The sequence below is a fragment of the Heptranchias perlo genome, chromosome 13, assembly GCF_035084215.1.
Source record: "Heptranchias perlo isolate sHepPer1 chromosome 13, sHepPer1.hap1, whole genome shotgun sequence".
Classification (NCBI taxonomy): Eukaryota; Metazoa; Chordata; class Chondrichthyes; order Hexanchiformes; family Hexanchidae; genus Heptranchias; species Heptranchias perlo.
The window spans coordinates 25,168,783-25,194,948 of record NC_090337.1 but is presented as its reverse complement, the minus strand read 5'-3'; the positions used below and the strand labels follow the sequence as shown (position 1 = coordinate 25,194,948).

The 26,166-nt window shown below is 42.0% G+C and overlaps 2 protein-coding genes across 9 annotated transcripts in view; both read right to left on the bottom strand.

Annotated features, from left to right (window-relative positions):
• The window catches only part of rpl35a (ribosomal protein L35a), a 290,790-nt gene that overhangs the window by 111,588 nt on the left and 153,036 nt on the right, over window positions 1-26,166 (bottom strand). The window lies entirely within an intron of this gene.
• The window catches only part of lrch3 (leucine-rich repeats and calponin homology (CH) domain containing 3), a 124,492-nt gene that overhangs the window by 70,356 nt on the left and 27,970 nt on the right, over window positions 1-26,166 (bottom strand). For all 8 annotated transcript variants that reach the window (XM_067995171.1, XM_067995169.1, XM_067995172.1 and 5 more), the window contains exons 2-3: window positions 18,820-18,964; window positions 14,355-14,481 (exon numbers count right to left, since the gene is read on the bottom strand). In XM_067995171.1, the coding sequence (XP_067851272.1) occupies window positions 14,355-14,481; window positions 18,820-18,964 (272 nt within the window). The remainder of the gene's footprint in view (window positions 1-14,354; window positions 14,482-18,819; window positions 18,965-26,166) is intronic.

Below are 26,166 nucleotides of genomic sequence, written 5' to 3'. Positions count from 1 at the left end.
CCCACACTTCATTACACAGAATCCATTTAGGCAGATTGCAGTTAATATTCATGAGCTCCTTCCATCACACAGCTAAAAAAAAAGTCTGCCCTAATCCAAGTTCAAGCTGATGGTCAGGCAGTGTAAATTGGTATGAGGGACTTGGCAGATTTTTGTTTGGTGCATATCCAGACCTTCATTTTGGCTTCCATATCTTCCACCTCAGCTTTGCTGTCAACTTCAGGTGGAACAATAGTTTCTAGTCACCAAGTTTCTTGTAACTACATCAACCAGCTTTCTGTAAAGCTGTACGCATTTTTCCCCAAAATTGTGGGGCACTACTGTTTAGAATAATCTTTGCGGTCATTCGCTGAACACTAATTTTTTTTTAAAAAGTCAGTCAGCAAGGAGAAGTAAAAGCCACAAGAGACGTTTTTATCAAAAAAGTAAATTCTATTTTGGATTCTAATGCTATATATAGAGCTATTACTTAACATTTTTTTCTTGTTTTCCAGTGAAAGAAATGCCACTGAGGCAGATCCTTTGCCAATATTCTCAGTGCAAGTGAAAGAGTTTTATATTTTAAATAGAACCCTTTCAGTTACACTATCTATTCTGGGAAAGCATGACTCTATAACATTCTTTTCTTTCTCTCGCTGGAGATCTCCTGGCACAGTCTGTACATCTGGAGCTAGCAGTTTTTCTGCACGATAAATCAGATGTTCTGTATAACCTGGGACACTTGAGAAGTATGATCCATATAATGGGGAAAGAATTTGCCAGGTTGAAGTTCAATATAACAAGGTTCACTTTTACCACATATACTCTAGTGTAAGACTAGGAATTTATGTCACCTTTTTAGGGCTTAAAGGACGGAGGGTGCTACTTATAAACAAGTGACCGAGATGTGTGCTGTTCCAGGAGTGAGCACGTAGAATTGAGCAAGTTGTACTTAAAATGTGTTACACAGAATTACATGAAATGCACAGCACAGAAACAGGCCATTCGGCAGTCCATGCCCGTGTTTATGCTCCTCACAAGCCTCCTCCTTCATCTAACTATCAGCATATCCTTCTATTCCTTTTTCCTTCATGTTTATCTAGCTTCCCCATAAATACATCTATGCTAGTTGCCTCAACTACTCCGAGGTAGCAAGTTCCACATTCTAACCACTCTCTGGGTAAAGAAGTTTCTCCTGAATTCCCGACTGGATTTATTAGTGACTACCTTACATTTACAGCCCCTAGTGCTGGTCTCCCCCCTCACAAGCGGAAACATCATCTCTACGTTTACCCCATCAAACCCTTTCATAATCTTAAAAGACCTCTATCAGGTCACCCCTCATTCTCTTTTTTTTTTAAGAGAAAAGAGCCTCAGCCTGCTCAATCTTTCCTAGAAACATAGAAAATAGGAGCAAGAGTAGGCCATTCGGGCCTGCTCCACCATTCAAAATGATCATGGCTGATCGTCTAACACAGTACCCTGTTCCCGCTTTTTCCCCATATCCCTTGATCCCTTTAGCATTAAAGAAATGTATCTATCTCCTTTTTGAATACATCTAATGACTTGGCCTCCACTGCCTTCTGTGGTAGAGAATTCCACAGGTTCACCACCCTGAGTGAAGAAATTTCTCCTCATCTCGGTTCTAAATGGCATACCCCGTATCCTGAGACTGTGACACCGGGTTCTGGACTCCCCAGTCATCGGGAACATCCTCCCTGCATCTAGTCTGTCTAGTCCTGTTAGAATTTTATATGTTTCGATGAGATCACCTCTCATTCTTCTAAACTCGAGTGAATATAGGCCTAGTCGACCCAATCTCTCCTCATACGTCAATCCTGCCATCCCAGGAATCAGTCTGGTAAACCTTCATTGCACTCCCTCCAAGGCAAGGACATCCTTCCTCAGATAAGGAGACCAAAACTGCACACAATATTCCAGATGTGGTCTCACCAAGGCCCTGTATAACTGCAGTAAGACATCCCTGCTCCTGTACTCAAATCCTCTTGCAATGAACGCCAACATACCATTTGCCTTCCTAACTGCTTGCTGCACCTGAATGCTCGCTTTCAGCGACTGGTGTACAAGGACACCCAGGTCTCGTTGCACCTCCCCTTTTCCCAATCTATCACCATTCAGATAACAATCTGTCTTTCTTTTTTTTTACAACGAAAGTGGATAACCTTACATTTATTCATGTTATACTGCATCTGTCATGTTCTTGCCCACTCACCCAACTTGTCTAAATCACATTGGAGCCTCTTTGCATCCTCCTCACAGCTCACATTCCACCCCAGCTTTGTGTCGTCTGCAAACTTGGAAATGTTACATTCCATTCCCTCATCCAAATCATTGATATATATTGAGAATAGCTGGGGCCCAAGCACTGATCCCTGCGGTACTCCACTAGTCACTGCCTGCCACCCAGAGAAAGACCCGTTTATTCATACTCTCTGTTTCCTGTCTGTCAACCAATTCTCAATCCATGCCAGTATATGCCCACCAATCCCATGTGCTTTAATTTTGCACACTAACCTCTTGTGTGGGGCCTTATCAAAAGCCTTCTGAAAATCCAAACACACCACATCCACTGGTTCTCCCCTATCTATTCTATTAGTTACATCCTCAAAAAACTCCAGTAGATTTGTTAAGCATGATTTCCCTTTCATAAACCTATGCTGACTTTGTCCAATCCCATTAATGCCCTCCAAGTGTTCTGTTATCACATCTTTTATAATACTCTAGCATTTTCCCCACTATTGATGTTAGGCTAACTGGTCTGTAATTCACTGTGTTTTCTCTCCCTCCTTTTTTAAACAGTGGGGTTACATTTGCCACCCTCCAATCTGTAGGAACTGTTCCAGAGTCTACAGAATTTTGGAAGATGACCACCAATGCATCCACTATTTCCAGGGCCACTTCCTTTAGTACTCTGGGATGTAGATTATCAGGCCCTGGGGATATGTCAGCCTTTAGCCCCATTAATTTACCTAGCACTTTTTTTTTAAACTAATGCTGGTTTCCTTCAGTTCCTCCCTCTCACTGGACCCTTGGTTCCCTAACATTTCTGGTAGGTTATTTGTGTCCTCCTTTGTGAAGACAGAACCAAAGTATGTGTTTAATTGTTCTGCCATTTCTTTGTTCCCATTATAATTTCCCCCATTTCTGACTGTAAAGGATCTACATTTGTCTTCACTAATCTTTTGCTCTTGACATATTTATAGAAGCTTTTACAGTCAGTTTTTATGTTCCTGCTAGTTTACTCTCATACTCTATTTTTCCCCTCTTAATCAATCTCTTTATCCTCCTTTGCTGAATTCTAAACTGCTCCCAATCCTCAGGCTTGCCACTTTTTCTGGCAATTTTATATGTCTCCTCTTTGGAGACAATACTATCCCTAATTTCTTTTGTAGGCCACAGTTGAGCCACCTTTCCTGTTTTATTTTTGTGCCAGTCAGGAATGAATAATTGTTGTAATTCCTGTACACGTTCTTTAAATATTAGCCATTGCCTATCCACCATCATCCCTTTTCGTAAAGTTCTTCAATCTATCATAGCCAACTCGCACCTCATACTTCCGTAATTTCCTTTATTTAGATTCAGGACCCTAGTTTCGGATTCATCTACTTCACTCTCCATCTTAATGAAGAATTCTATCATGTTTTGGTCGCTCTTCCCTAAGGGACCTCGCACAACAAGATTGTTAGTTAATCCTTTCTCATTGCACAACACCCAGTCTAGGATCGCCTGTTCTCTAGTTGGTTCCTCAACATATTGGTCTAGAAAACAATCATGTACACATTCCAGCAATTCCTCCCCCACAGCATTATTGCTAATTTGGTTTGACCAATCTTTATGTAGATTAGTCACCCATGATTATAGTTGTTCCCTTCTTGCATGCGTCTCTAATTTTCTGTTTAATGCCCTCCTCTATATCTCCACTGTTTGGGGGCCTTCAGACAACCCCCAACGTTTTCTGCCCCTTGGTGTTTCTTAGCTCCACCCATACAGATTCCACATCGTGATTTTCCGAGCCAATATCCTTCCTCACTATTGCATTGATTTCCTCCTTTACTAACAACGCTACCCCACCTCCTTTCCCTTTTTGCCTGTCCTTCCTAAATACTGAATATCCCTGGATGTTCAGTTCCCATCCTTGGTCACCCTGCAGCCATGTGTCCTTAATCGCAACTATATCATAACCGTTAATATCTATCTGTGCTGTTAATTCATCTACCTTATTGCGAATGCTCCGCGCATTACGACACAATGTCTTTAGAATTGTCTTTTTAAGATTGCTAGTCATCTTAGTTTTATTTTACACTATGGCCCTATTTGTTTTTTGCCCTTGTTTTCTCTGCCTTCCACTATTGCTTCTTCCCTTTCTGTCTTTTGTTTCTATCCTTGTTTCCCCCTCCTCTGTCTCCCTGCTCAGGTTCCCATCCCCCTGCCATTCTAGTTTAAACCTTCCCCAATAGCACTAGCAAACACCCCCGAGAGAAAATCGGTCCCGGTCCTGCTCGGGTATAACCCGTCCTGCTTGTATAGGTCCCATCTTCCCCAGAACTGGTCCTAATGTCTCAGGAATCCAAATTCCTCCCTCCTACACCATCCCTGCAGCCACACATTCATCTGGTTTATTCTCCTGTTCCTATACTCACTAGCACGTGGCACTGGTAGTAATCCTGAGATCACTACCTTTTAGGTCCTGTTTTTAATTTATCTCCTAACTCCTTAAATTCACCTCGCAGGACCTCATCCCTTTTTTTTAAAACCTATGTTGTTGGTACCGATATGGACCACGACTACTGGCTGTTCACCCTCCCCCTCCAAAATGCCCTACAGACGCTCAGTGACATCCTTGACTCTAGCACCAGGGAGGCAAAATACCATTCTGGAGTCACGTTTGCAGCTGCAGAAACACCTACCTGTTCCCCTTACAATTGAATCCCCTATCAATATAGCCCTGCCACTCTTATTCCTCCCCTCCTGTGCAGCAGAGCCACCTGTGGTGCCACGAACTTGGCTCTTGCTGCTTTCCCCTGATAAGCCATCTCTCCCACAACAGTATCCAAAGCGGTATATCTGTTTGAGAGGGAAATGGCCCAGGGGACTCCTGCTCTACCTGCCTAGTCCTTTTACTCTGCCTGGCGGTCACCCATTTCCTTTCTGCCTGCGTAATCTTTACCTGCAGTGTGACCACCTCACTGAACGTGCTATCCACTATAATCTCAGCATCGCAGATGCTCCATAGTGAATCCACCCACAGCTCCAGCTCCAAAATACGGTTAGTCAGTAGCTGCAGCTGGACACTCTTCCTGCACACTTGGTTGCCAGGGACACCTGTAGTGTCCATGACTTCCCACATAGTGCAGGAGGAGCATATCACAAGTGCAAGCTCTGCTGCCATGACTTGCCTTAGATTTACACTGCATTCACCTCTCGGACTCTCTTCCTGCTCCCGAGACTCTCCTTTTACACTGCGCTCACCTCTCGGACTCACTTCCCACTCTCTGGACTCTCCTTTTATACCAAGCTTACCTCTCGGACTCTCCTTTTACACTGCGCTCATCTCTCGGACTCTCCTCCTACACCACGCTCACCTCCCGCTCTCGGACTCTCCTTTCACACTGCGCTCACCTCTCTGACTCTCTTCCTGCTCTCGGATTCTCCTTTTACACTGCACTCACCTCTCTGACTTCCTGATAGGTATAACCTTTCAGTTCTGGTATCAGACTAGTAAATCTTTTTTGCACCTTCTCTAGTGCCTCTATATCCTTTTTTATAGTAAGACGACCAGAAATGTTCACAGCACTCCAAGTGTGGTTTAACCAAGGTTCTATACAAGTTTAACATAACTTCTCTGCTTTTCAATTCTATCTCTCTAGAAATGAACCCCAGTGCTTGGTTGGCTTTTTAAAAAAAAAGCCTTATTAACCTGCGTCGCTACTTTGTGATTTGTGTATCTGTCCCCCCAGATAGTCTATTATCCAATGTATCCAATTATCAAAATGTAATATCTCACACTTATCTATATTGAAATTCATTTGCCAATTGCACACCCATTCTGCAAGTTTATTAATGGGTTCCTGTATTTTGTCACTGTCCTCCTCAGTGTTAACTATGCCCCCAAATTTGGTGTCATCCACAAATTCAGAAATTGTACTTCCGATTCCCGAGTCTACATGTAAATGGTGAACAGTGGTCCCAGCAACGATCCTTGTGGAACACCACTTCCCACTTTTTGCCAGTCTGAGTAACTACCTTTAACCCCTACTCTGTTTTCTGTTTTGTAGCCAGCTTGCTATCCATTCTGCTACTTGTCCCAATTCAACATGGTCTGACCTTGGTCATGAGTCTACTATACGGTACATTATCGAAAGCCTTTTAAAAATCCAAATATATTACATCTAATGCATTACCCTTATTTACCTTTGTTACTTCTTCAAACAATTCAATCAGGTTGGTCAAGCGTGACCTTCCCTTTTGAAATCCGTGCTGACTATTCTTTATTATACTTTCGGTTTCTAGATGTTTTTCTATTACATCTTTGAGTAAGGGTTCCATTATCTTTCCTACCATCGACATTAAGCTAATTGGTCTATAGTTCCATGGGCTGGTTCTATCTCCCCTTTTAATCATAGAAAGCACATTAGCTGTCCACCTGTCCTCTGGCACTATTCCCATTTCTAATGAATTTTGAAATGTATGTCATCACGCCTCTGCTATCTCTTCCCTAACTTCTTTTAATGTGCGCGGATGCAATCCATGCGGACCAGGGTTGTGACCTGACCTTGCTGACAGGCAGAACCCAACACCACTCTCAACCAGAACCCAACACAACCCTGCTCTCAAACAGGAATACTAGATCTGTTGTTCCATCCCAGATGAGCTTGTCTCATTAGAACATGGAGAGTTGCAACTTTCAATCTATAACATGGCTTACTTTACGTAGGAAGATCTTCAAGCAAAGCTTTATTTGATAGTTCTTTGGCAACATATGGTTTGATGGGAAGTGAGCTGATTGTTTGAAATATCCATTATTGTATAACCAAGATGCTGGAATGATATTTCTCATGGCAAGCTCTGCTGCACTGAGTCAAATGGAGCAATTTAATTTACAGGCTCGGCTACATCAAGTTTGTTGATTTGATCAATATCAATCTGTCTGGTAAATACTGTTACATTGTAAAGTATTTGTAACGTCCATTCATTCTGAATTATAGCTGTATTCAGAACACATATTCAATCAATCTCTAGGGCAAAGTATAAAGACACCTATGATTTCAAGATCAGTGAATTAATGTAAAGAACTTTTACACAAGCATGTCCTAAAATGTAACATTTAGGGTAATTCAGATTTCAGTACTCCAGTTTACAAGTCCTGGCTAAAACGTCAATTCTGCTGCCCAGGAGAAAGTTTGGCTGATGCATGCTTACACACAGGCGAGGATCTCTTCTCCCAGCAGTTAAATTTTAAATGTTTAGATATTGCACATGTTGCCATCCACATTGTCTAAAACATTTCAATTAATTCCAGATAGGTTAAAAGGTATCCACGAGACCATTTGAACAATTTCTACACCTAGTTTGACACTGCAGTAATAAGAGACTCCTCTCCAAGTAGTCTTACTTCACTTTGCTCCATTCTGAAGGCAGATTTCGAATTGTACCACAACATTAGGATAGGTAGCAAAGGGAAACTGCCCGAAATCAACATTCAAGTTATGGTATAAACACACCTGTAATAATTCCATACTTTCGTGGCTTGTGGGTGTATCTGCTTGTATTGAATTCTATTTGAATTGATTTGAAGACTGCTTCCTTGTCACAAGCTAGCACAAGTGTACACTAAAAGCCAGGTTACTATTTGCATAAAACGAAAAGGTCCAAAGTTTGCCAGTCTTTTAATAAAATAATGGAGCCGGCTCATCTGATGACTCAGTTAGTGTGGAGTGAGCTATAAAGACTAAGAACTCCCACATTTGATCCCTGGTCTGTGCTGTATTAACTAATCTCAACTACAGAAGCAGCTGGGTCACTCCAATTATCACTGTCCCTAGCTTAGAAAGCAGAAGAAGAAAGAGAGAAAAGGAAACCACAAAAGGGCTATAACAATTGTAGAAGCAGAAAGAAAATGTAAATTAGTAATGTGATTCAGACTCTAGATTTAACTTTGGACTCTTGAGAATTTAACATTCTTTTAGACACACTCTAATGCTGTAAACCAGTTATTTTTGTTGGCTCTGCCAATAGTTTAAAAAAAGACGGAAAGTAAGGGAATGTAGAAGGACAAATGAACAGAAATAGGAACTAAGAGAAGCAATAAAGAAACAAAAAGTAAAATAGTTAGAATGCGATAAATAAAATGGCAAAATCTTACCATAAATAAAGAATAAAACATGACAGTAAGAGAATAGATCTTTAAGTTTTAAAAATATGAGTGGACCCACAGTGACAGCAACTAAACCACCCCACATCATCTGCTGTAAAGAAAATGGAGGAATAGAATTAAAGTCTTAAGTTACTAAACTTTATGTTCAGACCAGAGCGCTGCAGAGTGCCTGCATTAAAGACAAGATACCATTGATGCAGCTTGCTTCGCGCCTGGTTGGAATTTTAGAGGCAAAACATGGGGTGGTCAGAGTGGCAATGGGAGGAGCCGTTAAAGCAATGAGCCGCAGTGAGGTCAATTAAATGTGAACAATAGAATTTAAAACAGAAATATGAAAATTAGACTTTAAAATGGGAACTGAATTACATTGGTGCATCCTAGTGTCCTTGCCTCCAAATCTATTTTACCTGGTCTTGACTCAGTGTACAATAAAAACAGAAAACGCCTATTTCAGATTTCCAGCATCCGCAGTATTTTGCTTTTCTCCCTGTGTACAATGTCAGTGGAGATCAAATCGTAGTTAACGAAATTCTCACGATCAGAATGACAGGGAAAATAGGACCAACACAGTCGTCAATGTAACTATGGGGAGGAAAGTGGTCAGGAGGGGGATCGGAGCAGGACTGGAAGAATAGTAGATATATCCTGCAAAAAGACAGGTTTAGGTGGTACCCATGTGAGTTCTCATAAAAGCACTTGTTATCTGGAGGAAGTGAGTGAAGCCAAGAGAGGCTGTTCAAGGTGCTTCACCCAGCAGATTTCTAATAAGCCGTTTGCAGGCCATTTGGCCCCTTAACTTCCTGAGTGGAATATCTTGCCCTCCCTTTTTGCCCCCCAACCCAATTAAAATACATGCTTATCTTTCACTTTTCAGTTCTGATAATGGATTATACCTGCAACATCATCATGTCTTTTCATTTCACAGATGCTGAGTAAACTGTATATTTCCAGCATTTTCTGTTTTTGGTTACAGGTTTCCAGTCTTTTGTTTTTATGTGTACTAATTGTAGAGGGTGTGCCGTTTTATTAGAACAGAAACATATCAAGTAACACACATTATGTTGTTCTGCTCCTAAAGAGACAACCCCTTGAAGGCCACAAGGTGCTTCAACATCCTGAAGTTAATTAGGGCTAACTATCCATAGGAACATTATGACTCGAGGTCAATTGGGTTTCTTTTGTATTGCTAGGCAAGTCTGTAGGCAGGAAGTGATTGGTTTCGTCACAGAAATTTGTATATGTGACACCTGATAGGGACACCAAAAAATTCTGTATAGTGGATTTACTTCACGCAATCTACGTGAAGGACCTTATCTTCAAAATTGCCTCGAGATCACCAATATATGGGGGCCGATTTTTGGATGGCCGAGCGGGTGCATTGGGGGCCTCCTAAAATGGCAGAATTCCGGAGCGGGTTCGGAGCCCGACTCCAACCCGCTGACTTCCGGGTTCCCCAGCGACGCGATCGGGTGCGCGCGCAGCTCCCGCATGCGGGACTCCCACCGGCAATTAAAGCCGGCGGGATGATGATACAGATACTTATATAGCTAGTTGAGGTACTTGACAGACCTCATTGACTGGAGATTTTGGTGGGGGTGTAATTTTGAAGGCTCCTCAGTGTGTTTCCCATGCTATGGGAAACACTCCCTGTTGGAGCAGATGTGTTCAACCAGCAGCCAGTGGGAGATGCAACGGATTTTTTTTTGGACAGTTGGGGGGAAAACCTCATGTATTGCAGCAGGGCACTGTCACTTCAGACAAAGTTTTGGCTGCAACACCTTTGTTTTTCCACTCAAAATTATTAATTTATACCCTAAACTCTGCTGTGCCAACACACGTACCTACTTTGCGGACCCCCTCAAACTCGTCAGAATGGGGGGGGGGGGGGGCGCCATGGCTGCATTCATCACTTCATCCGAGGACATCACCAGAATCGCCAGGTAAACCGTCCTCCTCTGCCAGGTGGAGTTCCACAACACAGTGCTGCGCCACAGGCACCTGCACAAAATAGTCGTGCGCCTACACATACACCCACTGTAGGGTGACCCAATGGGTGGCATCAAGTGTGGGTGTTCATGATGAACCTCACGAAAGGGACTTATTACACAAGCCAGCCAAGAATGGCCAAGACATGGTAGTAGTGGTGAAAATAATATTTAATGTGAGTTGAACAAAAACAAAATACAAATAAAAAGCATGACAGTGTCAAACACCCTTGTGCATCCCCTGTGCGCTCACAAAACCTTTGCCATACGCTTCCTACTACTCTTACGTGGTGCTTCCCCTGTGGCTGCAGCAGAGGTAGTGGCAGGTTGCTCTTGTTCATGCCCTGACTGATTAGATGGTTTGGGCTGACGCTCTCTGGGTTTCGGTGCCCGTGAGGGCCCCTCCAAAGACTGCTCCACCTGCACCTGTGCAGGGGCAGACTCGACCACCTGGAGAGGAGGCAGCATTGCGGGTACTGGTTGAGAGGGGGGCAACAGGTGAGATGTGGGAGCGCTTTGAGTGGTGTCCCCACTTCCATGTCCTCTTTCGTCATCATCCCTCTCCTGGGCCAGGCCCACATCACTCCTTCCACCCTGCTGGACGACAGTTTGGAGGACATGTGTGAAGCCTTGTAAGGCCAGCGCTTGTGTATCTGCCTCCCTGTTTAAGGCGGCACAAAGTTGCTCACCCTGAGTCCAAAGGGCCGTTGTCAGGGCCTCAATGGACTCATTGTTGAACTGTGCTTGAAGCTCGATGGAGGCTAGCCTTCCCTCCATCACAGACATTCCCGTGACACTAACTCAGATGTCCTCACGTTGCTGTGACAGTCTCTCGGAGATCCCCTCCTGTACCTGTGCCACCATTCCACTCATGCAGGGGTTGGACTCCTCCATCCTCTGCACGATTGTGGAGTGTGCACATGGCTCCTGTTCCAGCACCTCACAAATGTGCTGCTGCCCCTTGATCATTCTCCTTTTAAAGGATGGCCCCCAGGGTTCAGCATCTGGGTCAGCTGAGCAGAGCCTGGAGAAGAATGCTCCCACCGAGGCAGACTCTCCACAGCTGCCCCTGCTACCAGTGTCTGCTCGTGCTCACGTGTGTGGTGACTCATCGTGTGCAACCCCCAATAACTGAGGACAGGGACCCACTGAGGGTTGTGTATCTGCGCTGGTGGATGGCTCCCTCAGATGTGACAGTGCCCCCTCAGAGGCCAGCAGGTCCTTTGAGGAATTGCCCTCCGCCGTCACGGCAGTCGCTGAAGGCCCTGTAAGAGAACAGAAAGTAATATTAAGCATGATGACAGATGTTGAGGTGCTGAAGATGGCAAGGCACGTTAACATCATTTGGTATTGTGAGTGCTGAATAGTAAAGTTCCGTCACCAGCCGTTTGTCGGGTGGCAGTCTCGGAGTTCCTGCCCGTGGGGGACGCAAGGGTGTGGCTCAATTAGAGAGCCTCCTGCTCCGCGTCCGTGAGGACAACCTGATGTTGCGGTCCCCCTCCAGTCTTCGCCCTCTCCAGTGCATTCTGGGCTCTCTTCTCCTATAAGGGGAGAAAGTAGAGAGGCATGAGTGAGGGATGGTGATGTGGCCAACCGATGAATGCATTGGTTTGGGGGAGGCTGACCGTGAAAGAGATGTATCAGAGGCTGAGTGTGAGACAGAGCTATGACATTGTATGAGGACTGGGTTGAGTGGTAGTAGTGGGATGAGTACTGGGGAAGTGAGTAAGTGCAGGTAAGTTGAGGATGAGGTTTGAGTGGGTGTGAGGCGTGATGTAATAGAGTAGCGTTGGCAGTGCAGAAGGAGTTGTGGGGTGGGGTTGGTAATGTGGAAGATGGAGCGTAGGAGAACGAGTAAGTGTACTCACTTTGGCTGACCTGGTTAGGTCATTGGAGCGCTTCCTGCACTGTATCCAGGTGCGGGAGAAGTTGTTGCTGCTGCTGCTGACCTCCTCTGCCACCTCAAGCCACGCCTTCTTGGTGGTAGAGGCAGGCCACTTCCTCCCGTCCGCCGGGTACAAGATCTCCCTCCTCCTCCTCCCCCCATCCAGTAAGACCTGGAGTGAGGCATCATTAAACCTGGGGGCAGCCTTTCCCCTGGGCTGCTCCATGGTCCTGTGTCGTTGTTTGCTGCAGGATCAGTCATTGGAGGAGTGCCCCTTTAAATAGGGCTCCTCCAGCTGATAGCCTGCGATGCGGGTGCGCAAGTTTCCGATGGGAAACCCGGAAGCCACATTAAGTGTCTTCAATTTACCTGCGGTCGCGTGGGCAACGGCTGGATTTCACTGAGCGGGTTCCCCACACGCCCAGTCGCCCTCGCCCCCCCCCCCCCCGTTGCCATCCCGCCTCCCTTGTAATATCGGGGCCATGGTATCCATATTTTTTGACACCTTCACTGAAGGGAACAGATTCAGATTATAATGTTATTCAACTATGATAAACCCATGGTCTTCATATGACAAGCAATCTCTAAATTTATTTTAAACTACTATAGATCGTTATTTTGTGGACTATTGATTCAGATTAAAATATTCTGACCCATTTAGCACCACATTATTGAGTACCAGTTGAGGTCTCAAAGATTAGCTCTGTGGAATTTTCTACTTCTGTTGTAATACATGATGTGAGCACAGAGTTTCTCTCAGAACCAACTAAACAAAATCTGAAGCTAAAGCATAGGTATAGAACTCTGCTGAAAATTTGTCCTGTTAATCTGTATATCCTCTCTCATTAGTTGAACTATAGGTATTTTCTTGAAAAAACCAAGTCACATATAAACCAGTTTAAAAATGTAACTGACATCTGAAATCACTTGATAGCTTTTTTGTGAACTCTCAAAAATTACATAGAATGAACAGCACAGAAACAGTCCATTCGGCCCAACAGGACCATGCCAGTGTTTATGCTCCACACAAGCCTCCTCCCACCCTTCATCTAACGCCATCAACATATTCTTCTATTTATTTCTCCCTCGTGTTTATCTAGTTTCCCCTTAAATACATCTACGCTAGTCGCCTCAATTACTCCCTCGGGTAGCGAGTTCCACATTTTAACCACTCCCTGAATTCTCTATTGGATTTATTAATGACTACCTTATATTTATGGCCCCTAGTTCTGGTCTCCCCTGCAAGTGGGAACATCTCTACATCTACCCTATCAAACCCTTTCATAATCTTAAAAGACTTCTATCAGGTCACCCCTCTGACTTCTTTTTTCTACAGAAAAGAGCCCCAGCCTGTTCAATCTTTCCTGATAGATATAACTTCTCAGTTCTGGTATCATCCGAATAAATCTTTTTTGCACCTTCTCCAGTGCCTCTATATCCTTTTTACAATATGGAAACCAGGACTGTTTACAATACTCCGTGTAGTCTAACCAAGGTTCTATACAAGCTTAACAACTTGCCCGCTTTTCAATTTTATCCCTCTAGAAATGAACCCCAGTGCTCTGTTTGCTTTTTTAATGGCTTTAATAAACTGCGTCGTTACTTTTAGTGATTTGTGTATCTGTACCCCCCAATCCCTCTGCTCCTCTACCCCATTTAGACTCTTATTATCCAAGGAGTATGTGGCCTCCTTATTCTTCCTACGAAAATGTACCACCTTACACTTCTCTATATTCAAATTCATTTGCTAATTTTTAATGTCTTCCTGTATTTTGTCGCAGTCCTCTTCACCATTAACTATACCCCCCAATTTGGTGTCGTCTGCAAATTTTGAAATTGTACTTCCGATTAGAGTCCAAATCGTTTATGTAAATGGTGAACAACAATGGTCCCAGTGCCAATCCTTGTGGAACACCACTTCCCACCTTTTGCCAGCCTGAGTAACTAACTTTAACCCCTACTCTCTATTTTCTGTTTTGTAGACTACTGCAGTTCTGGGTGGGGAGTATGTGTATTGTGATGCATAAGACATCACAATTAAGTGGGACAGACCTTTTCCTGTCTGTCATTTTTTGTACGTTTATATTATCCAATGGGATTTGGTACTTACTAGTTCTGTTAATTGTCGTAGTAATCCTATTTCCTCTGGCAGCGATATTAGTTTGTTGTTACTTGCGATTAGAACTTTTAAAGGGAGATTACAGATGTGTCCAGGTAACGTTGTGAGCTGGTTGCGACTGTGGAAAGAGACAGATAAGATTACTGGATGTTGTTATTACATGAAAGGCAATGTCAGCCAAGGTTCCCACTCCTGATTGGGATTCTATGACCCCTGCTAGAGTGAAAAATAGCAACTGTTCATGGAACCATTCTCCAGCATGAGTCATCAGCTTCAGGAATGAAAATTAAAACACATTCACCAAGTGGTGATCAATTTTTTCTTAAAAAATAACCTGCTGTCGTTAATAAATCATACAATTAAGTTCTTTGTCTAGGTAATTTTACAACCCAAAATATAAAATTTAAATGGTGGGAGAAGGCAGAGAAAGGAAAGAGCAACTGTTACAATTTACAGTCTGCACTAGATAACCTTTTGGGTTCAGCATCACAGTTAGTCCGTAAGCAGATCTTGCATCCCTTTCATTCTGCAGCGTATCTTTGATAAACAGTATGACCCTTCGGTGTATCTACTAGATACAGTGATCTTGCACGTGTCACCATGTACGTTCCTTCTATCTTTCAGACGATGGACTGCTAAGCACTCAAGTGAGACAAGGCCAATTGTAAAATAACAAATTGGTTTATTTGGCATCAAATGCATGAATGAACATAACCACCTAGTGAAACCCAAGTATTTCATATTGCTCCTTGTATCGCGGACAGCTGGCTTGCCAAGCTGCCAATCAAATCTGCCTCCTCTCAACTTTGAGAGCGCCATGGTAATTGCACTGCCCATTTATCCATGCCCCCTGCTAGTGCCTCTGAATGGAAACCAATTCAATATTAGAAGTGTGAATACCTCTGATATTGAACGATTTGCATTGTCTCAAATTGATATGGTACACAATTCTGATATATGCTTCTTCTGGTACCCCAGCTGACGGTCCTTATCAACATCTTGAATAACTTGTGTGTTTCTGGGAGTGAACCAAAGCAACATCATATAAATTAACCCCCAAATTCTTCCAGATCAAATAGGTAAAAATCTCAAAAGATTATAATGAACCTCAAATCAACTGCTTTCTCCATCAGAACTTTAAATGGATAGATGGCAGTGGGCATCCATGCAGTATTATGGCTTCAAGCAACTTAAGAGGGGATCTTGAAAGTACTGTTTGGGAAATGCAATGGGTGGCTGTCCCAATTGTTGATTTATAACAGTCCCTTGGATTCCTGATGAATATTAGCTTTAGGCTGGATGCAGTCCTTTGAAGATGGGTGAAAAAGATCAATGACAATAAATACCTAATGCAAGATAAACTTGTGAAATACAAGACACAAGCCCAAACAGTTCTCCTTCATGGTTCAAACCTCCCTGATTGCAATGGAAGAGCTTCCTTTGGCTCACGTGTGAAATCCAAGATCAAGCCAAGATGCATTTTTCTTTCCTCTCAACTTCAGATAGTCTTACAAGTCAATGCCCTAAAGGATAAAGTGGTCACAGCTGGACATGCAGCAGGAAGATTAACTGGTTAAACTCTAGCAGTGTCTGTGCACATACACCAAAGGTTGCCAAAGCTTTTTCTCTTGTTAAGTTCAGAGCTTAGGCAGAGCTCAAAACAAGTGGGGAAAGAATGTGCACTCCACATTGGGCAACTCTACTTGTGTGGATTTCTCAGTAACTTTATTTAGAAATTCTTAAGCCTGGTGATGGTTTACACAAGAGTCAGACATCCAGCCAAGCAAAGAAAAACCTTTCTCCACCGTTGCACAAATTAAACTTCTGAATTAAGTATAAGCACAGTTGAGCAAACCTTTCATTTTGGCTTCTTTGTATATTCAGGCAAGGTAACGAGATGTGATGGATAAAATCATAAAGGCAATACCTTTTTGAATACTGGAGTTTGCAACCTCTAACGAAGGCACTTTGTTCTTTTTCAACCTGTTTTTCTTTCCTTATTAGTCACTCAGAAGCCATATTGCAGAGAGGCTTGGTTCCACAACTTGCTTCCAAGTTTATGGTCAGTGCTGCTTTTAGTTGGCTGGCAAATTAGCACACAACATACTCCCCCATTCGATATGGCACCCTAACCGACTTGTGTGCAGTTGCCTCACCTCCACTTCGTGGTACCTCTCTGCAGCACAACTTAACGGGGAATTCATTGTAGTTGCTATATCAAAGCACTGTCCCACCACTATGTGGTATCTCATGTTGGTCTGCCATGGCATCATACTGCAGGAAAACACCCTGTAAATTGACTGAAATGTGCCAAGATGGGAGCTTCAGGTTAAAGGTGTCCATACAAAATGGAGTTGGTAGTTAAATTGAATGCTAGGAAAGTGAAACTAATTAAGACCATGAAGAAGATGTTTATTTAAGCAGAACATTCTTTACTAGTGATAAGACAGACAACATTTAGCACCGGCTCAGGAATAGCCCGTTAGTTATGTCATGCCTATCTGGTCCGTTTGTTAAAGGAATATTGAAAAGTTAGAGGAGTAAAAATGGAACTTGGTATGCCTAGATATCATGCCCTATTAACTTTGACATCTTCCACGACATTTATGTGATTGCTAGAAATGAATGACACCAAAAGAAGTAAGCCCTTCTGTTATGTGTGTCATCCTTGTGTCAATTACTTGGAAAAGGGTTTTTCTTTGAATTTAAAGTGTTTAAGAGGGTGCTTGGCATAACTCAGCATGGTCTCTATAATCTTTAGATTCATACGTTAGTGAACTAACTTACCAATATTTAAATTACCAATGCCCTGTCAAGATATTCTAGCTTGCAAAATTAAAAAGTAAAGGAAGTCAAGACAAAATTTTGTCACCTAAAGGGTATCGGAATTGTCTCACCTGGGATGGTCATCGATGCAGATAGTATAATCGGGTTCAACAGGAAATTAGATGTGTTTGTGGACATAGAAGGACTGAGGGATATTGTGAAAAAGGTTAGGTAGGAAGGAATGATCCATCAAAAAAGGGATAGGCTTGTTGAACCTAAGGGCCTTCACCTGTTCCTTAGAACCCTTATGTCTCTCACTTTCTGATAATTGTTTTATCCACAATACTTTTTCCTACTGATCATCACTAAAACACAATTCATATTTATTTAACCTAATTTCAACTTCCAAGGGGGTCCCCAAGTTAAAAATGACATTGATAGCATAACCTCAATTTGGTGATCTAGAACCAAAAAAAAATCAGCTGTAATTGATTTCATATTTTTGGAGGGTCGGTGGGTTTGAGGATGCTACTTCAGATAGATGGCATGTTAGCATGACTAAAAGATCATAATATGATAATTCCCTTTCTCAGATTTCCAAAATGCCTGTCATGTAGACACATCCCTTCGATGTCAGGAATGTTGCAGATTCAATTCCTGGTCTAGGAAGATTTAGTTTATCTCAGGTGCATTATATTGGCCATAGTGTACAAGGTTGGAGGGGGGAGTAAAAAAAAAATCACTGGAATCCTGCACCTGATACTTATCTAATAACCCACACTGGCAAATCTGTGTGTAGGTATCCTGTATAGTCAAGATGCCCTCCACTGTCAAATAGCATGAATAGGCACTTTGATGACATATCAGAGGACTGTTAGTAATTTGGAACCATACCTCAAGGAAGGGAGAAAATTGGGAGAGGAGGGAAGAGAGAAATATCACTTTGCTTAGAAATTTAGCAGGTACATTATGATTCTAGACTTTTTTTAAAAATTAAATGCGTATTTAGCTACTTTGCAATTCCTTTATCAGTTTGACAAACAAAGAAAGACCGCTGGTCTAGCTTGAAAAATATCTGGCTTGCCTGCCCCTACTTCATGATGGAGTCTATAAAAATGTATATACAATGAAAATTCATTAACATGAAAAATGCAACATATCCCATGTAAATGAAGTAATAGAGACCCTCTTCCCAAGAGTGTGATCATTTTAAGTGAAGTGATTGGTTAAATTGGACAAATATGTCCAAAGGATTTTTTTATACATTGGGGGAAAACACAGAACCTAAGAACCCAGAGTATTAGTTATCAGCCAAATACTTGTGCTGACCGGAGGTCACCGGTTACAGTTATTGGCTTAGTACAAAGAGGTGAAAGCTCATTCAAAACTATCTCCTGAAGGGAACACTTGGTCTTTGGTTATGGATATATTTTCTTCTTTCTGGTTCACAAATAGACTCAAAATAAAAGCAATACCATCTAAATAATGAGGTAATATTCTGTATTTATTCAGTATAACCTTTTATTGCCCATTATATTTCCTCATTGCTCTACACAGAAATTCACCGATCAGATTTTTCAAGTTCATAATTTTTTTAAAAATTATTTGGTTGTGTGTGCTGGATAACAGAAGCTGTTCAGGTGTATGGATATTTATTTGCATGATTTTAAACAAAAAGATTTTTCCATACCTGATGTTTAAGAAGGTTAAAGATTGTAGGTTTAAAATGGCTTCTGGAATACTTCGTATACAGTTCTGATAGAGGTTAAGGCTCTCCAGTGACACAAAGTGACAAACTTCAGCTGGAATCTCCACCAATCTGTTCTTGGATAGATCTAAGAGAGAGAAAAAAAGCCAATAAAAAATTACCGCAAATGACTACACTGAGAATCAGAATTGGTGACTAATCAGCAAATGCTACAATTAAAGATAGCACAACACTGTACAACAATGGACATAGAATAATGGAAAGTCAACAGGTGAATTTCAAACAAGGGCATCCCGAGTTAGTATGGAGCCACTATACACACATAGAAGCCCAAAATGAATGATGGACCCATGCAATTCATTAATGACTAACCATCACTTTGCTTAATACTATATATGTGGAAATAACTTTTCTCTTGCCGTTCTTTCCGAAAAAGAGTGGCTTCTCAAAGCAATTGTGGTAATGTGACATTAGTTGTACGTCAGAATGGCTGATTGACAAAGTCACAGAATATGAAAGATTTATAGGAATATAATCTAAATATTTTACATAGCTTTATAAATTACACATGATGTAGGACCTTCAGGCAAAAAGAAGACTTTTTTTCAAATTCTCAGTAAAACCTACCCTATGTAAGATGCCCCCACCTTTTTGGAAGCATTATTGCAAGTGAACAAGTATGTTACCAAGTAGTAGCTCTCCCATGGCATTGTTCACAGCAAGTCCTTTGTGCTGCTGAACATCACATCTCTTTTATTCTGCCTCTAGGACATACCTATTTCTTTTGCCACCCCCCAGTATACATCTCTTTCAGTCACCCCTGATGTGTCTCTGCCCCAGTAGTTATAAATTGGATAGCATACCATAGCCAGGTCTTCAGTTGCTCCCAAGCCTTTATTCACAGAGGTCCTCCTTACACACACCATACACCCTAGATAAGCTCTCAAAAAGGATACAAGAGTCCCCAATTGACACACATCACCTGAATACAATTAACACTAATTGATATAAATCACAATACAATTAACACCAATGTTTCTTTCTGTCCTATTTTTGTGCAATTTTTCCCTTCCATGATTTTTTTTGTTCATGTCTGTAATCTGTCAGTTTCTTTGTTATGATCTATAATCTATCTTGGCCCATCTTAGTCTGATCAGTCAGGGACATTTTTGTTACTGTCCTGGTCTTTCGCATATCTGTGCTATCACCCTCTGTGTCTAGGATATTTACTTTTCTTTTAGGTTCTTCTTTTTCTGCATTATTTCTTTCTCTCGCACATATTTTACGCTGATTTTTTTTGCCTCCTTTGACGTTTAAATGGCATGTCTCGGCTTTTTGGTCAATGTCCTGTACCTGTATCCTATGTGTTGTTTATCTCTTGTTGGAACCATGCATCGCTCTCTCTCGCTCCCTAGCTGATCTCTTCTGATGCTGGTGGCTCTCTCTGTTGCCCTGGGATGGGCAGGCCAAAAAAGTTGTAAAAGAAATAGGTGGGTTGCAGGCGGGGGTAGAAACTGATAGATTACAGACACGAACAAAAAAAATCATGGAAGGGAAAAATTGCACAAAAATAGGACAGAAAGAAACATTGGTGTTAATTGTATCGTGATTTATATACGGCTCGAGCAAGGCCAGGAGAAAGTTAGAAAGGAACAGTTGGGAGTGGGGTTGGGCAGGGGGTCAATAGCAGGAAATGCCGGGGATGCTGAAGGGGATCCATGCAGGGCCAGAGGCAATGGTAAGAAGTGGTGAGAGAGGCTGTTGGAAGTGGTGGAAATACCAAAGGAGACAAAGGGAGCAGAGACAGTGGGGTAGCAAAAGCAGGCTACGGCGGCAGGCAAAGGCTGCACGGGTGGGAGAGTAGGGAATGAGCCGCAGGGGAAGGGAGAGCATGGCAGGAAAAGGCTGGGAGAGGAAGAGCAGGGTGGGAGCAGCGGGGGAAGGCCAACAGAGGCTGTAGAGTACCAAATGGGAGTAGGCAGGGACAAGGACGGTAGTGAAAGGCTCAAAAAGACATTTTAAAAATCAAGACAAAAAGATAAAATTAAAAATAAATCTTAACTGCACAGAAGAGGTTAAAAAGAAAATGGTAGGTAGTGTTATAAATTGGATAGCCAGTGGTGAAGGATAGAATACTTGAGTCTAGTCTTCAGCTGCTGCCAAGCCTTTATTCACAGAGCTCCACATTTACACCCACACCACACCCTAGATCGGCTCTCTTATAAATGGATGCGAGAGAGTTCCCAATTGATATGTACCATCTGAATACAATTAACATAATATAAATCACATGGATACAATTAACAGGCAGACCCAGGCATCTCTCACTATACTGCACCAGTAATGGGAGCACCGAATACCATCCCCACCACTTACTACACTGACCACGCTCAACATGGACAGCCGCCTATGGCGGGAAAAAGTTGCTGCTTAAAACGTATTAAGCGCGACGGCTATTTTGAGCAGGTATCTCACTTAACAATTCCTTTTGTGTGGAAGATGATGCGTGATGTGGCGGGGAAGGAGCTGCAGAGGGCTGGGGTGGGGTATGGGGAAATGTGGCTGTCGGGTTTGGTGGTTCCCTTCACAAGCCCTACTTGTTCACTGTGTCCTTTTTGTATGCTCCAGATGTTTGTTCCCTTTCATCTTGAATGTGAAAATGGAATTTTGCAGTTTATATGGTCTTGAGTTGCTTGCATGATTCAGGATATGTTTGTTATCATTCTCAGTTATTTAACTACATTTGGCTATTTCATTTTGCAGTTGAAAAGGGGCAATCGCAAGGTGCAGGTTTAAAATAATTAAAAAGTCACAGAAATTTAGAGTTCAATAAGAGGAGTATAATAAAGCTTCAGCATGAAAGATAACTTCTATGTGGAATCATCCAAGATGGTGGCTCTGAAGTTTTTCTGAAGCTGTGTGACAATGCTCACAAACTTGTTACTAAGTCACCAGGTACTGTAATTAGACAGTTACAAGTTTACATAGGCAAAAATCCATATTAAATATGAACATGGAAAATTGTAATGGGAAACAGTTGATAAAAAAGTGTAACAAAAATGTGACATGGAGTCAAGTTGTGTAAACAGGAAGTGCACACAAATGCAAGATTTTTAATATATTATAGATAGATAATCAGAGATAAGGAATTGCATTTCTGGCAGTAGCAGCAGTCGGGTTTTAAAGCAATGTTAAAACCTAAGATTTTACTGCTTTAATGCCCACTTTACAAAGTGTACTACACTGCACACTGAAAACCAATTGCTTCAGTCAGGTACAGAAATGTTTTAGTGGTGGTTATACACCTTTTTTATATACATAAATGCATTATTTTGCAATATTCCACAAGAAGTGTTCTAGCCGTGGTCTATTTACATGATGCAAAATAGTTGAGGACTCTTCATACACTCAGCTACACAATCTTCAACTGAACACCCATAGTTTAAGGGAATCACCAAATTTAAAAAAACTTATGTAATAGCTGCTGGACTGGAAGGCAGCTAGATCTTGGGATTAGGACTCCATATCTTACATCATCAGAATTCTTCAGTCATGTTACGGCTTTGTAATAAACTCAAAGTACAGCAGAGTTCAGGTAAACACACAGCATTGTAATATACAAACCCTAGTCATTATCTAGATGCCTCTTGATTCAATTATAGAGGAAGAACATTTTTCACATATTCCTGAAACAGTGTCAAGGTACAATGACATGCTGGCATCAATTTTAATTTGAAATCGTCTGGTAGTATGCATACTATACACCCTAGCCATCTGTTAAGAATAATTTATTAATATCTACATATACAAAAAAATGTCACTGTCTAATTGCTGAAGATTATGTAACCCCTTGATGGGATTTAGGGTTCACAAACATTCTGCATTTCCCCCCCCCCCCCCCCCACAAGAGTATGTTGGAATCTTGCATCAACCTACCTGTGTAAACTCAGAGCAATATTTACTGCAACACCCATCAATGCACACAATGAATTACTGACAAACTATTTGATTACAATGGAGCAGCGAAGCAGCCTACTGCTGGGAAACAAAATATTGTGTTCCCTCCAGATTATTTCAGCACTTTTTAAAAAAAACTCTTCCTGGGCCACTCTATCTGCTCCTCAGCCTCTATTACTGCCATATTAAACTGACTAACATTGGACAGATGGCTGTTAGAAAACTATAGGTGGTAACTCACGTGGTATTTGGGAGGGGGAGAAAACAGAAAAAGTAAGACTGGAGACGTTTCCCATAACAAATTGAAAAATATACGTTACCCTTTGAAGACAAGAACCTCCCCTTCCCTACGTTATTGGATCCCTTCTCCCTGGTCTCTTCAAGTGATGGATGAAACTACAACCAAGGAGGGAAGGGTAACAACCTGCTTCCAGACTTCCGACAATGCACAGAAATTACAACATGGTAACAGGCTGTTCAGCCCAACCAGTCTGTGTTGTTTATCCTCCACAAGAGCAGTAATCCTAATGGCATGAGCATGTCCGATTCCCATATTCCTTTATCCTCCTTTCCTTCGACCACCTATCTAACTTATTCTTAAAAGGTTACACGGTCTCTTCTTCAATCACTAACTCCAGTACTGCATTTCACAGCTTCACAATCCTCTCTGTTAAAAAGTTTCTCCTGCTCTCTGTCCTAAATCTCTAACATTTAATCTTGTATCTATGCTGCTCAGAAATAATCACTAGGGGGTATTCATGAGTGTTCTGCTCCTCTGCCCTGTGGGAAAGTTATTGATTTCTGCTTGGGGCTTCCCCAGTGATGTGGTTGATATTTGGAACTCAAATGTGGGAAATTGAAGGTACAGACTTGTGCTCCATAGTACCACATATTTTTCAAGATTATTCAAAAAACTATAGAAAAAATAAAGAACAGTACAAAAAATGCATTCAAAATTAAATAAAATGACATATCAGAACCTATCAACCAACTTGGCAAAATATTGGGTCAGGACCCGATTATGAAAACATTCAGCACTGACAGACCTCAGGTATTACACCAAGGTTCATATAATATCCCGATCGCTCCCCCTCCCGCCTGTGGAGGCAGCTCACTCAATTAACATTCATGAGGCCTGGGGTCCAATTTCGGGCTGTCCTTGGGCCTCGCGGTTCGGGCGCACATTGTGGAGCATTGCCACCTTCAGACCCAAAGCCAGGCGCCAACAATTTATAGCCCATAATCTTTAAATTATAACTGAACCGGTTAAAAGAGAATGAATATAAAAGATTTCTTCACACATTTGGTTATGAAAATATGAAAAGCACTTTAGCACAAGGCCGTAGGTGCAGAATCAATTGAGGTGTTTAAAAAAAGGGAGATAGATACTTTCTTGGAAAGCAAGGGTAATAAGGGATGTGAAAAAAGGATATGGAACTGGAGCGCTGCCATGACTATCAAAATGGCAGAGCGTGCTTAATGGGCCTCTGACCTACTCTTCCTTTGTTTTTGTTGTTTCCTCCCATTTCAACAATTTGTACGGATATAATTTAAAAGTCATGCCAAAACGTGTTACATTTTGTTGTTCGTGGCTTCTGAGTAATGGCTAAGTGAAGTTGAAAAGAAAACCACATGATTTCTCTGAAAGGACCAGAACAGTAAATATCAGCAATATGCAGTACATGTATTAGGAATTCAGAAAATAAACATCCTGCTTGTTGATACCCACAGGGTCTTGTTTTGTATATTTGCACTGTCTGTGTGTGGACAGGATTGGGTTTCAAACTGTTCCTCCCCAATGTATACTTGAGATGCCTCAGATACTTTTCTACTGACTAATGTAAAATAATTAACCATGGTTAGGTTAGTATTTTGAGTATGAATATTTCTAGCACAGACATGGCTTGACACAGGATTTTTGACATTGGCACTGTGCTGGCTCCTTTCAACACTTAACATTAGTTTTATTTATCACAACTTGGAAGTATTTTAACTATTCCAATAGACATTAATTACAAAATCCAGAGCATAAACTTGAAAGATGACATTTCTGGTTACCTACCAAGTAAGTTTAAGTAAACTTTACTTACTACAGCTGTGTATGGATTGTACAAGTCTTAGCTTTATGACAGCAATACAGCAGAAAAAGGTCTTGGCACATCAGTTATCATTCCCGAGATCAGGTTTGCCCTTATGTGGCTCTTATACATGTAGTCTTATGCCCTGCATAAGTGAGCATTTGAGCTGAGCTTAACAATATTGCACTGATTGGAGCACATGTATTCAAAATTGAGTGCATCTGAAGCGTGCTGTACATTTGCAAAGGCCGTTCAATGTAGTTAATAGACTTCCAATTATTAATTATAAGACTCCACAATTAACATATGATTTAATCTAAAAGCATGAGGAAGTTTTGCACAGCAGGCTCAACTCCAACATTTGTTAAACCAAAATCGCCAGTCAGAAGGGAAGTGTTTCTTTTTAAGATGTGGAGATGCCGGTGATGGACTGGGGTGGACAAATGTAAGGAATCTTACAACACCAGGTTATAGTCCAACAATTTTATTTTAAAATCACAAGCTTTCGGAGATTATCTCCTTTGTCAGGTGAGTAGTGAATGAGAGGTTCTCAAATCGCAGATCTTATATTAGGCTGGGACACCATCACACCAATCAAGGGTGTCGTTGGTGTTCAGACAGGTTAGCCACAGAAAACAGTAGGTCCCAGTATACTGAATACACAATGTGTCAAATTACACACACACACACACACACACAGAGACAGAGACAGAGACAGAGAGAGAGAGAGAGATTCCAGTTGTATTAAAAACATAACTTTTTTGTCCCTGCTGGTGGGGTTATGTGCAGCGTGACATGAACCCAAGATCCCGGTTGAGGCCGTCCTCATGGGTGCGGAACTTGGCTATCAATTTCTGCTTGACGATTTTGCGTTGTCGTGTGTCTCGAAGGCCGCCTTGGAGAACGCTTACCCGAAGATTGGTGGCTGAATGTCCTTGACTGCTAAAGTGTTCCCCGACTGTCTGGCGATTGTTGCGCGGTGTCCGTTCATCCGTTGTCGCAGTGTCTGCATGGTCTCGCCAATGTACCATGCTCCAGGGCATCCTTTCCTGCAACATACGAGGTAGACAACGTTGGCCGAGTCACAGGAGTATGAACCATGTACCTGGTGGGTGGTATCCTCTCGTGTGATGGTGGTATCTGTGTCGATGATCTGGCATGTCTTGCAGAGGTTGCCGTGCCAGGGTTGTGTGGTGTCATGGACGCTGTTCTCCTGAAAGCTGGGTAATTTGCTGCGAACGATGGTCTGTTTGAGGTTGGGTGGCTGTTTGAAGGCGAGTAGTGGAGGCGTGGG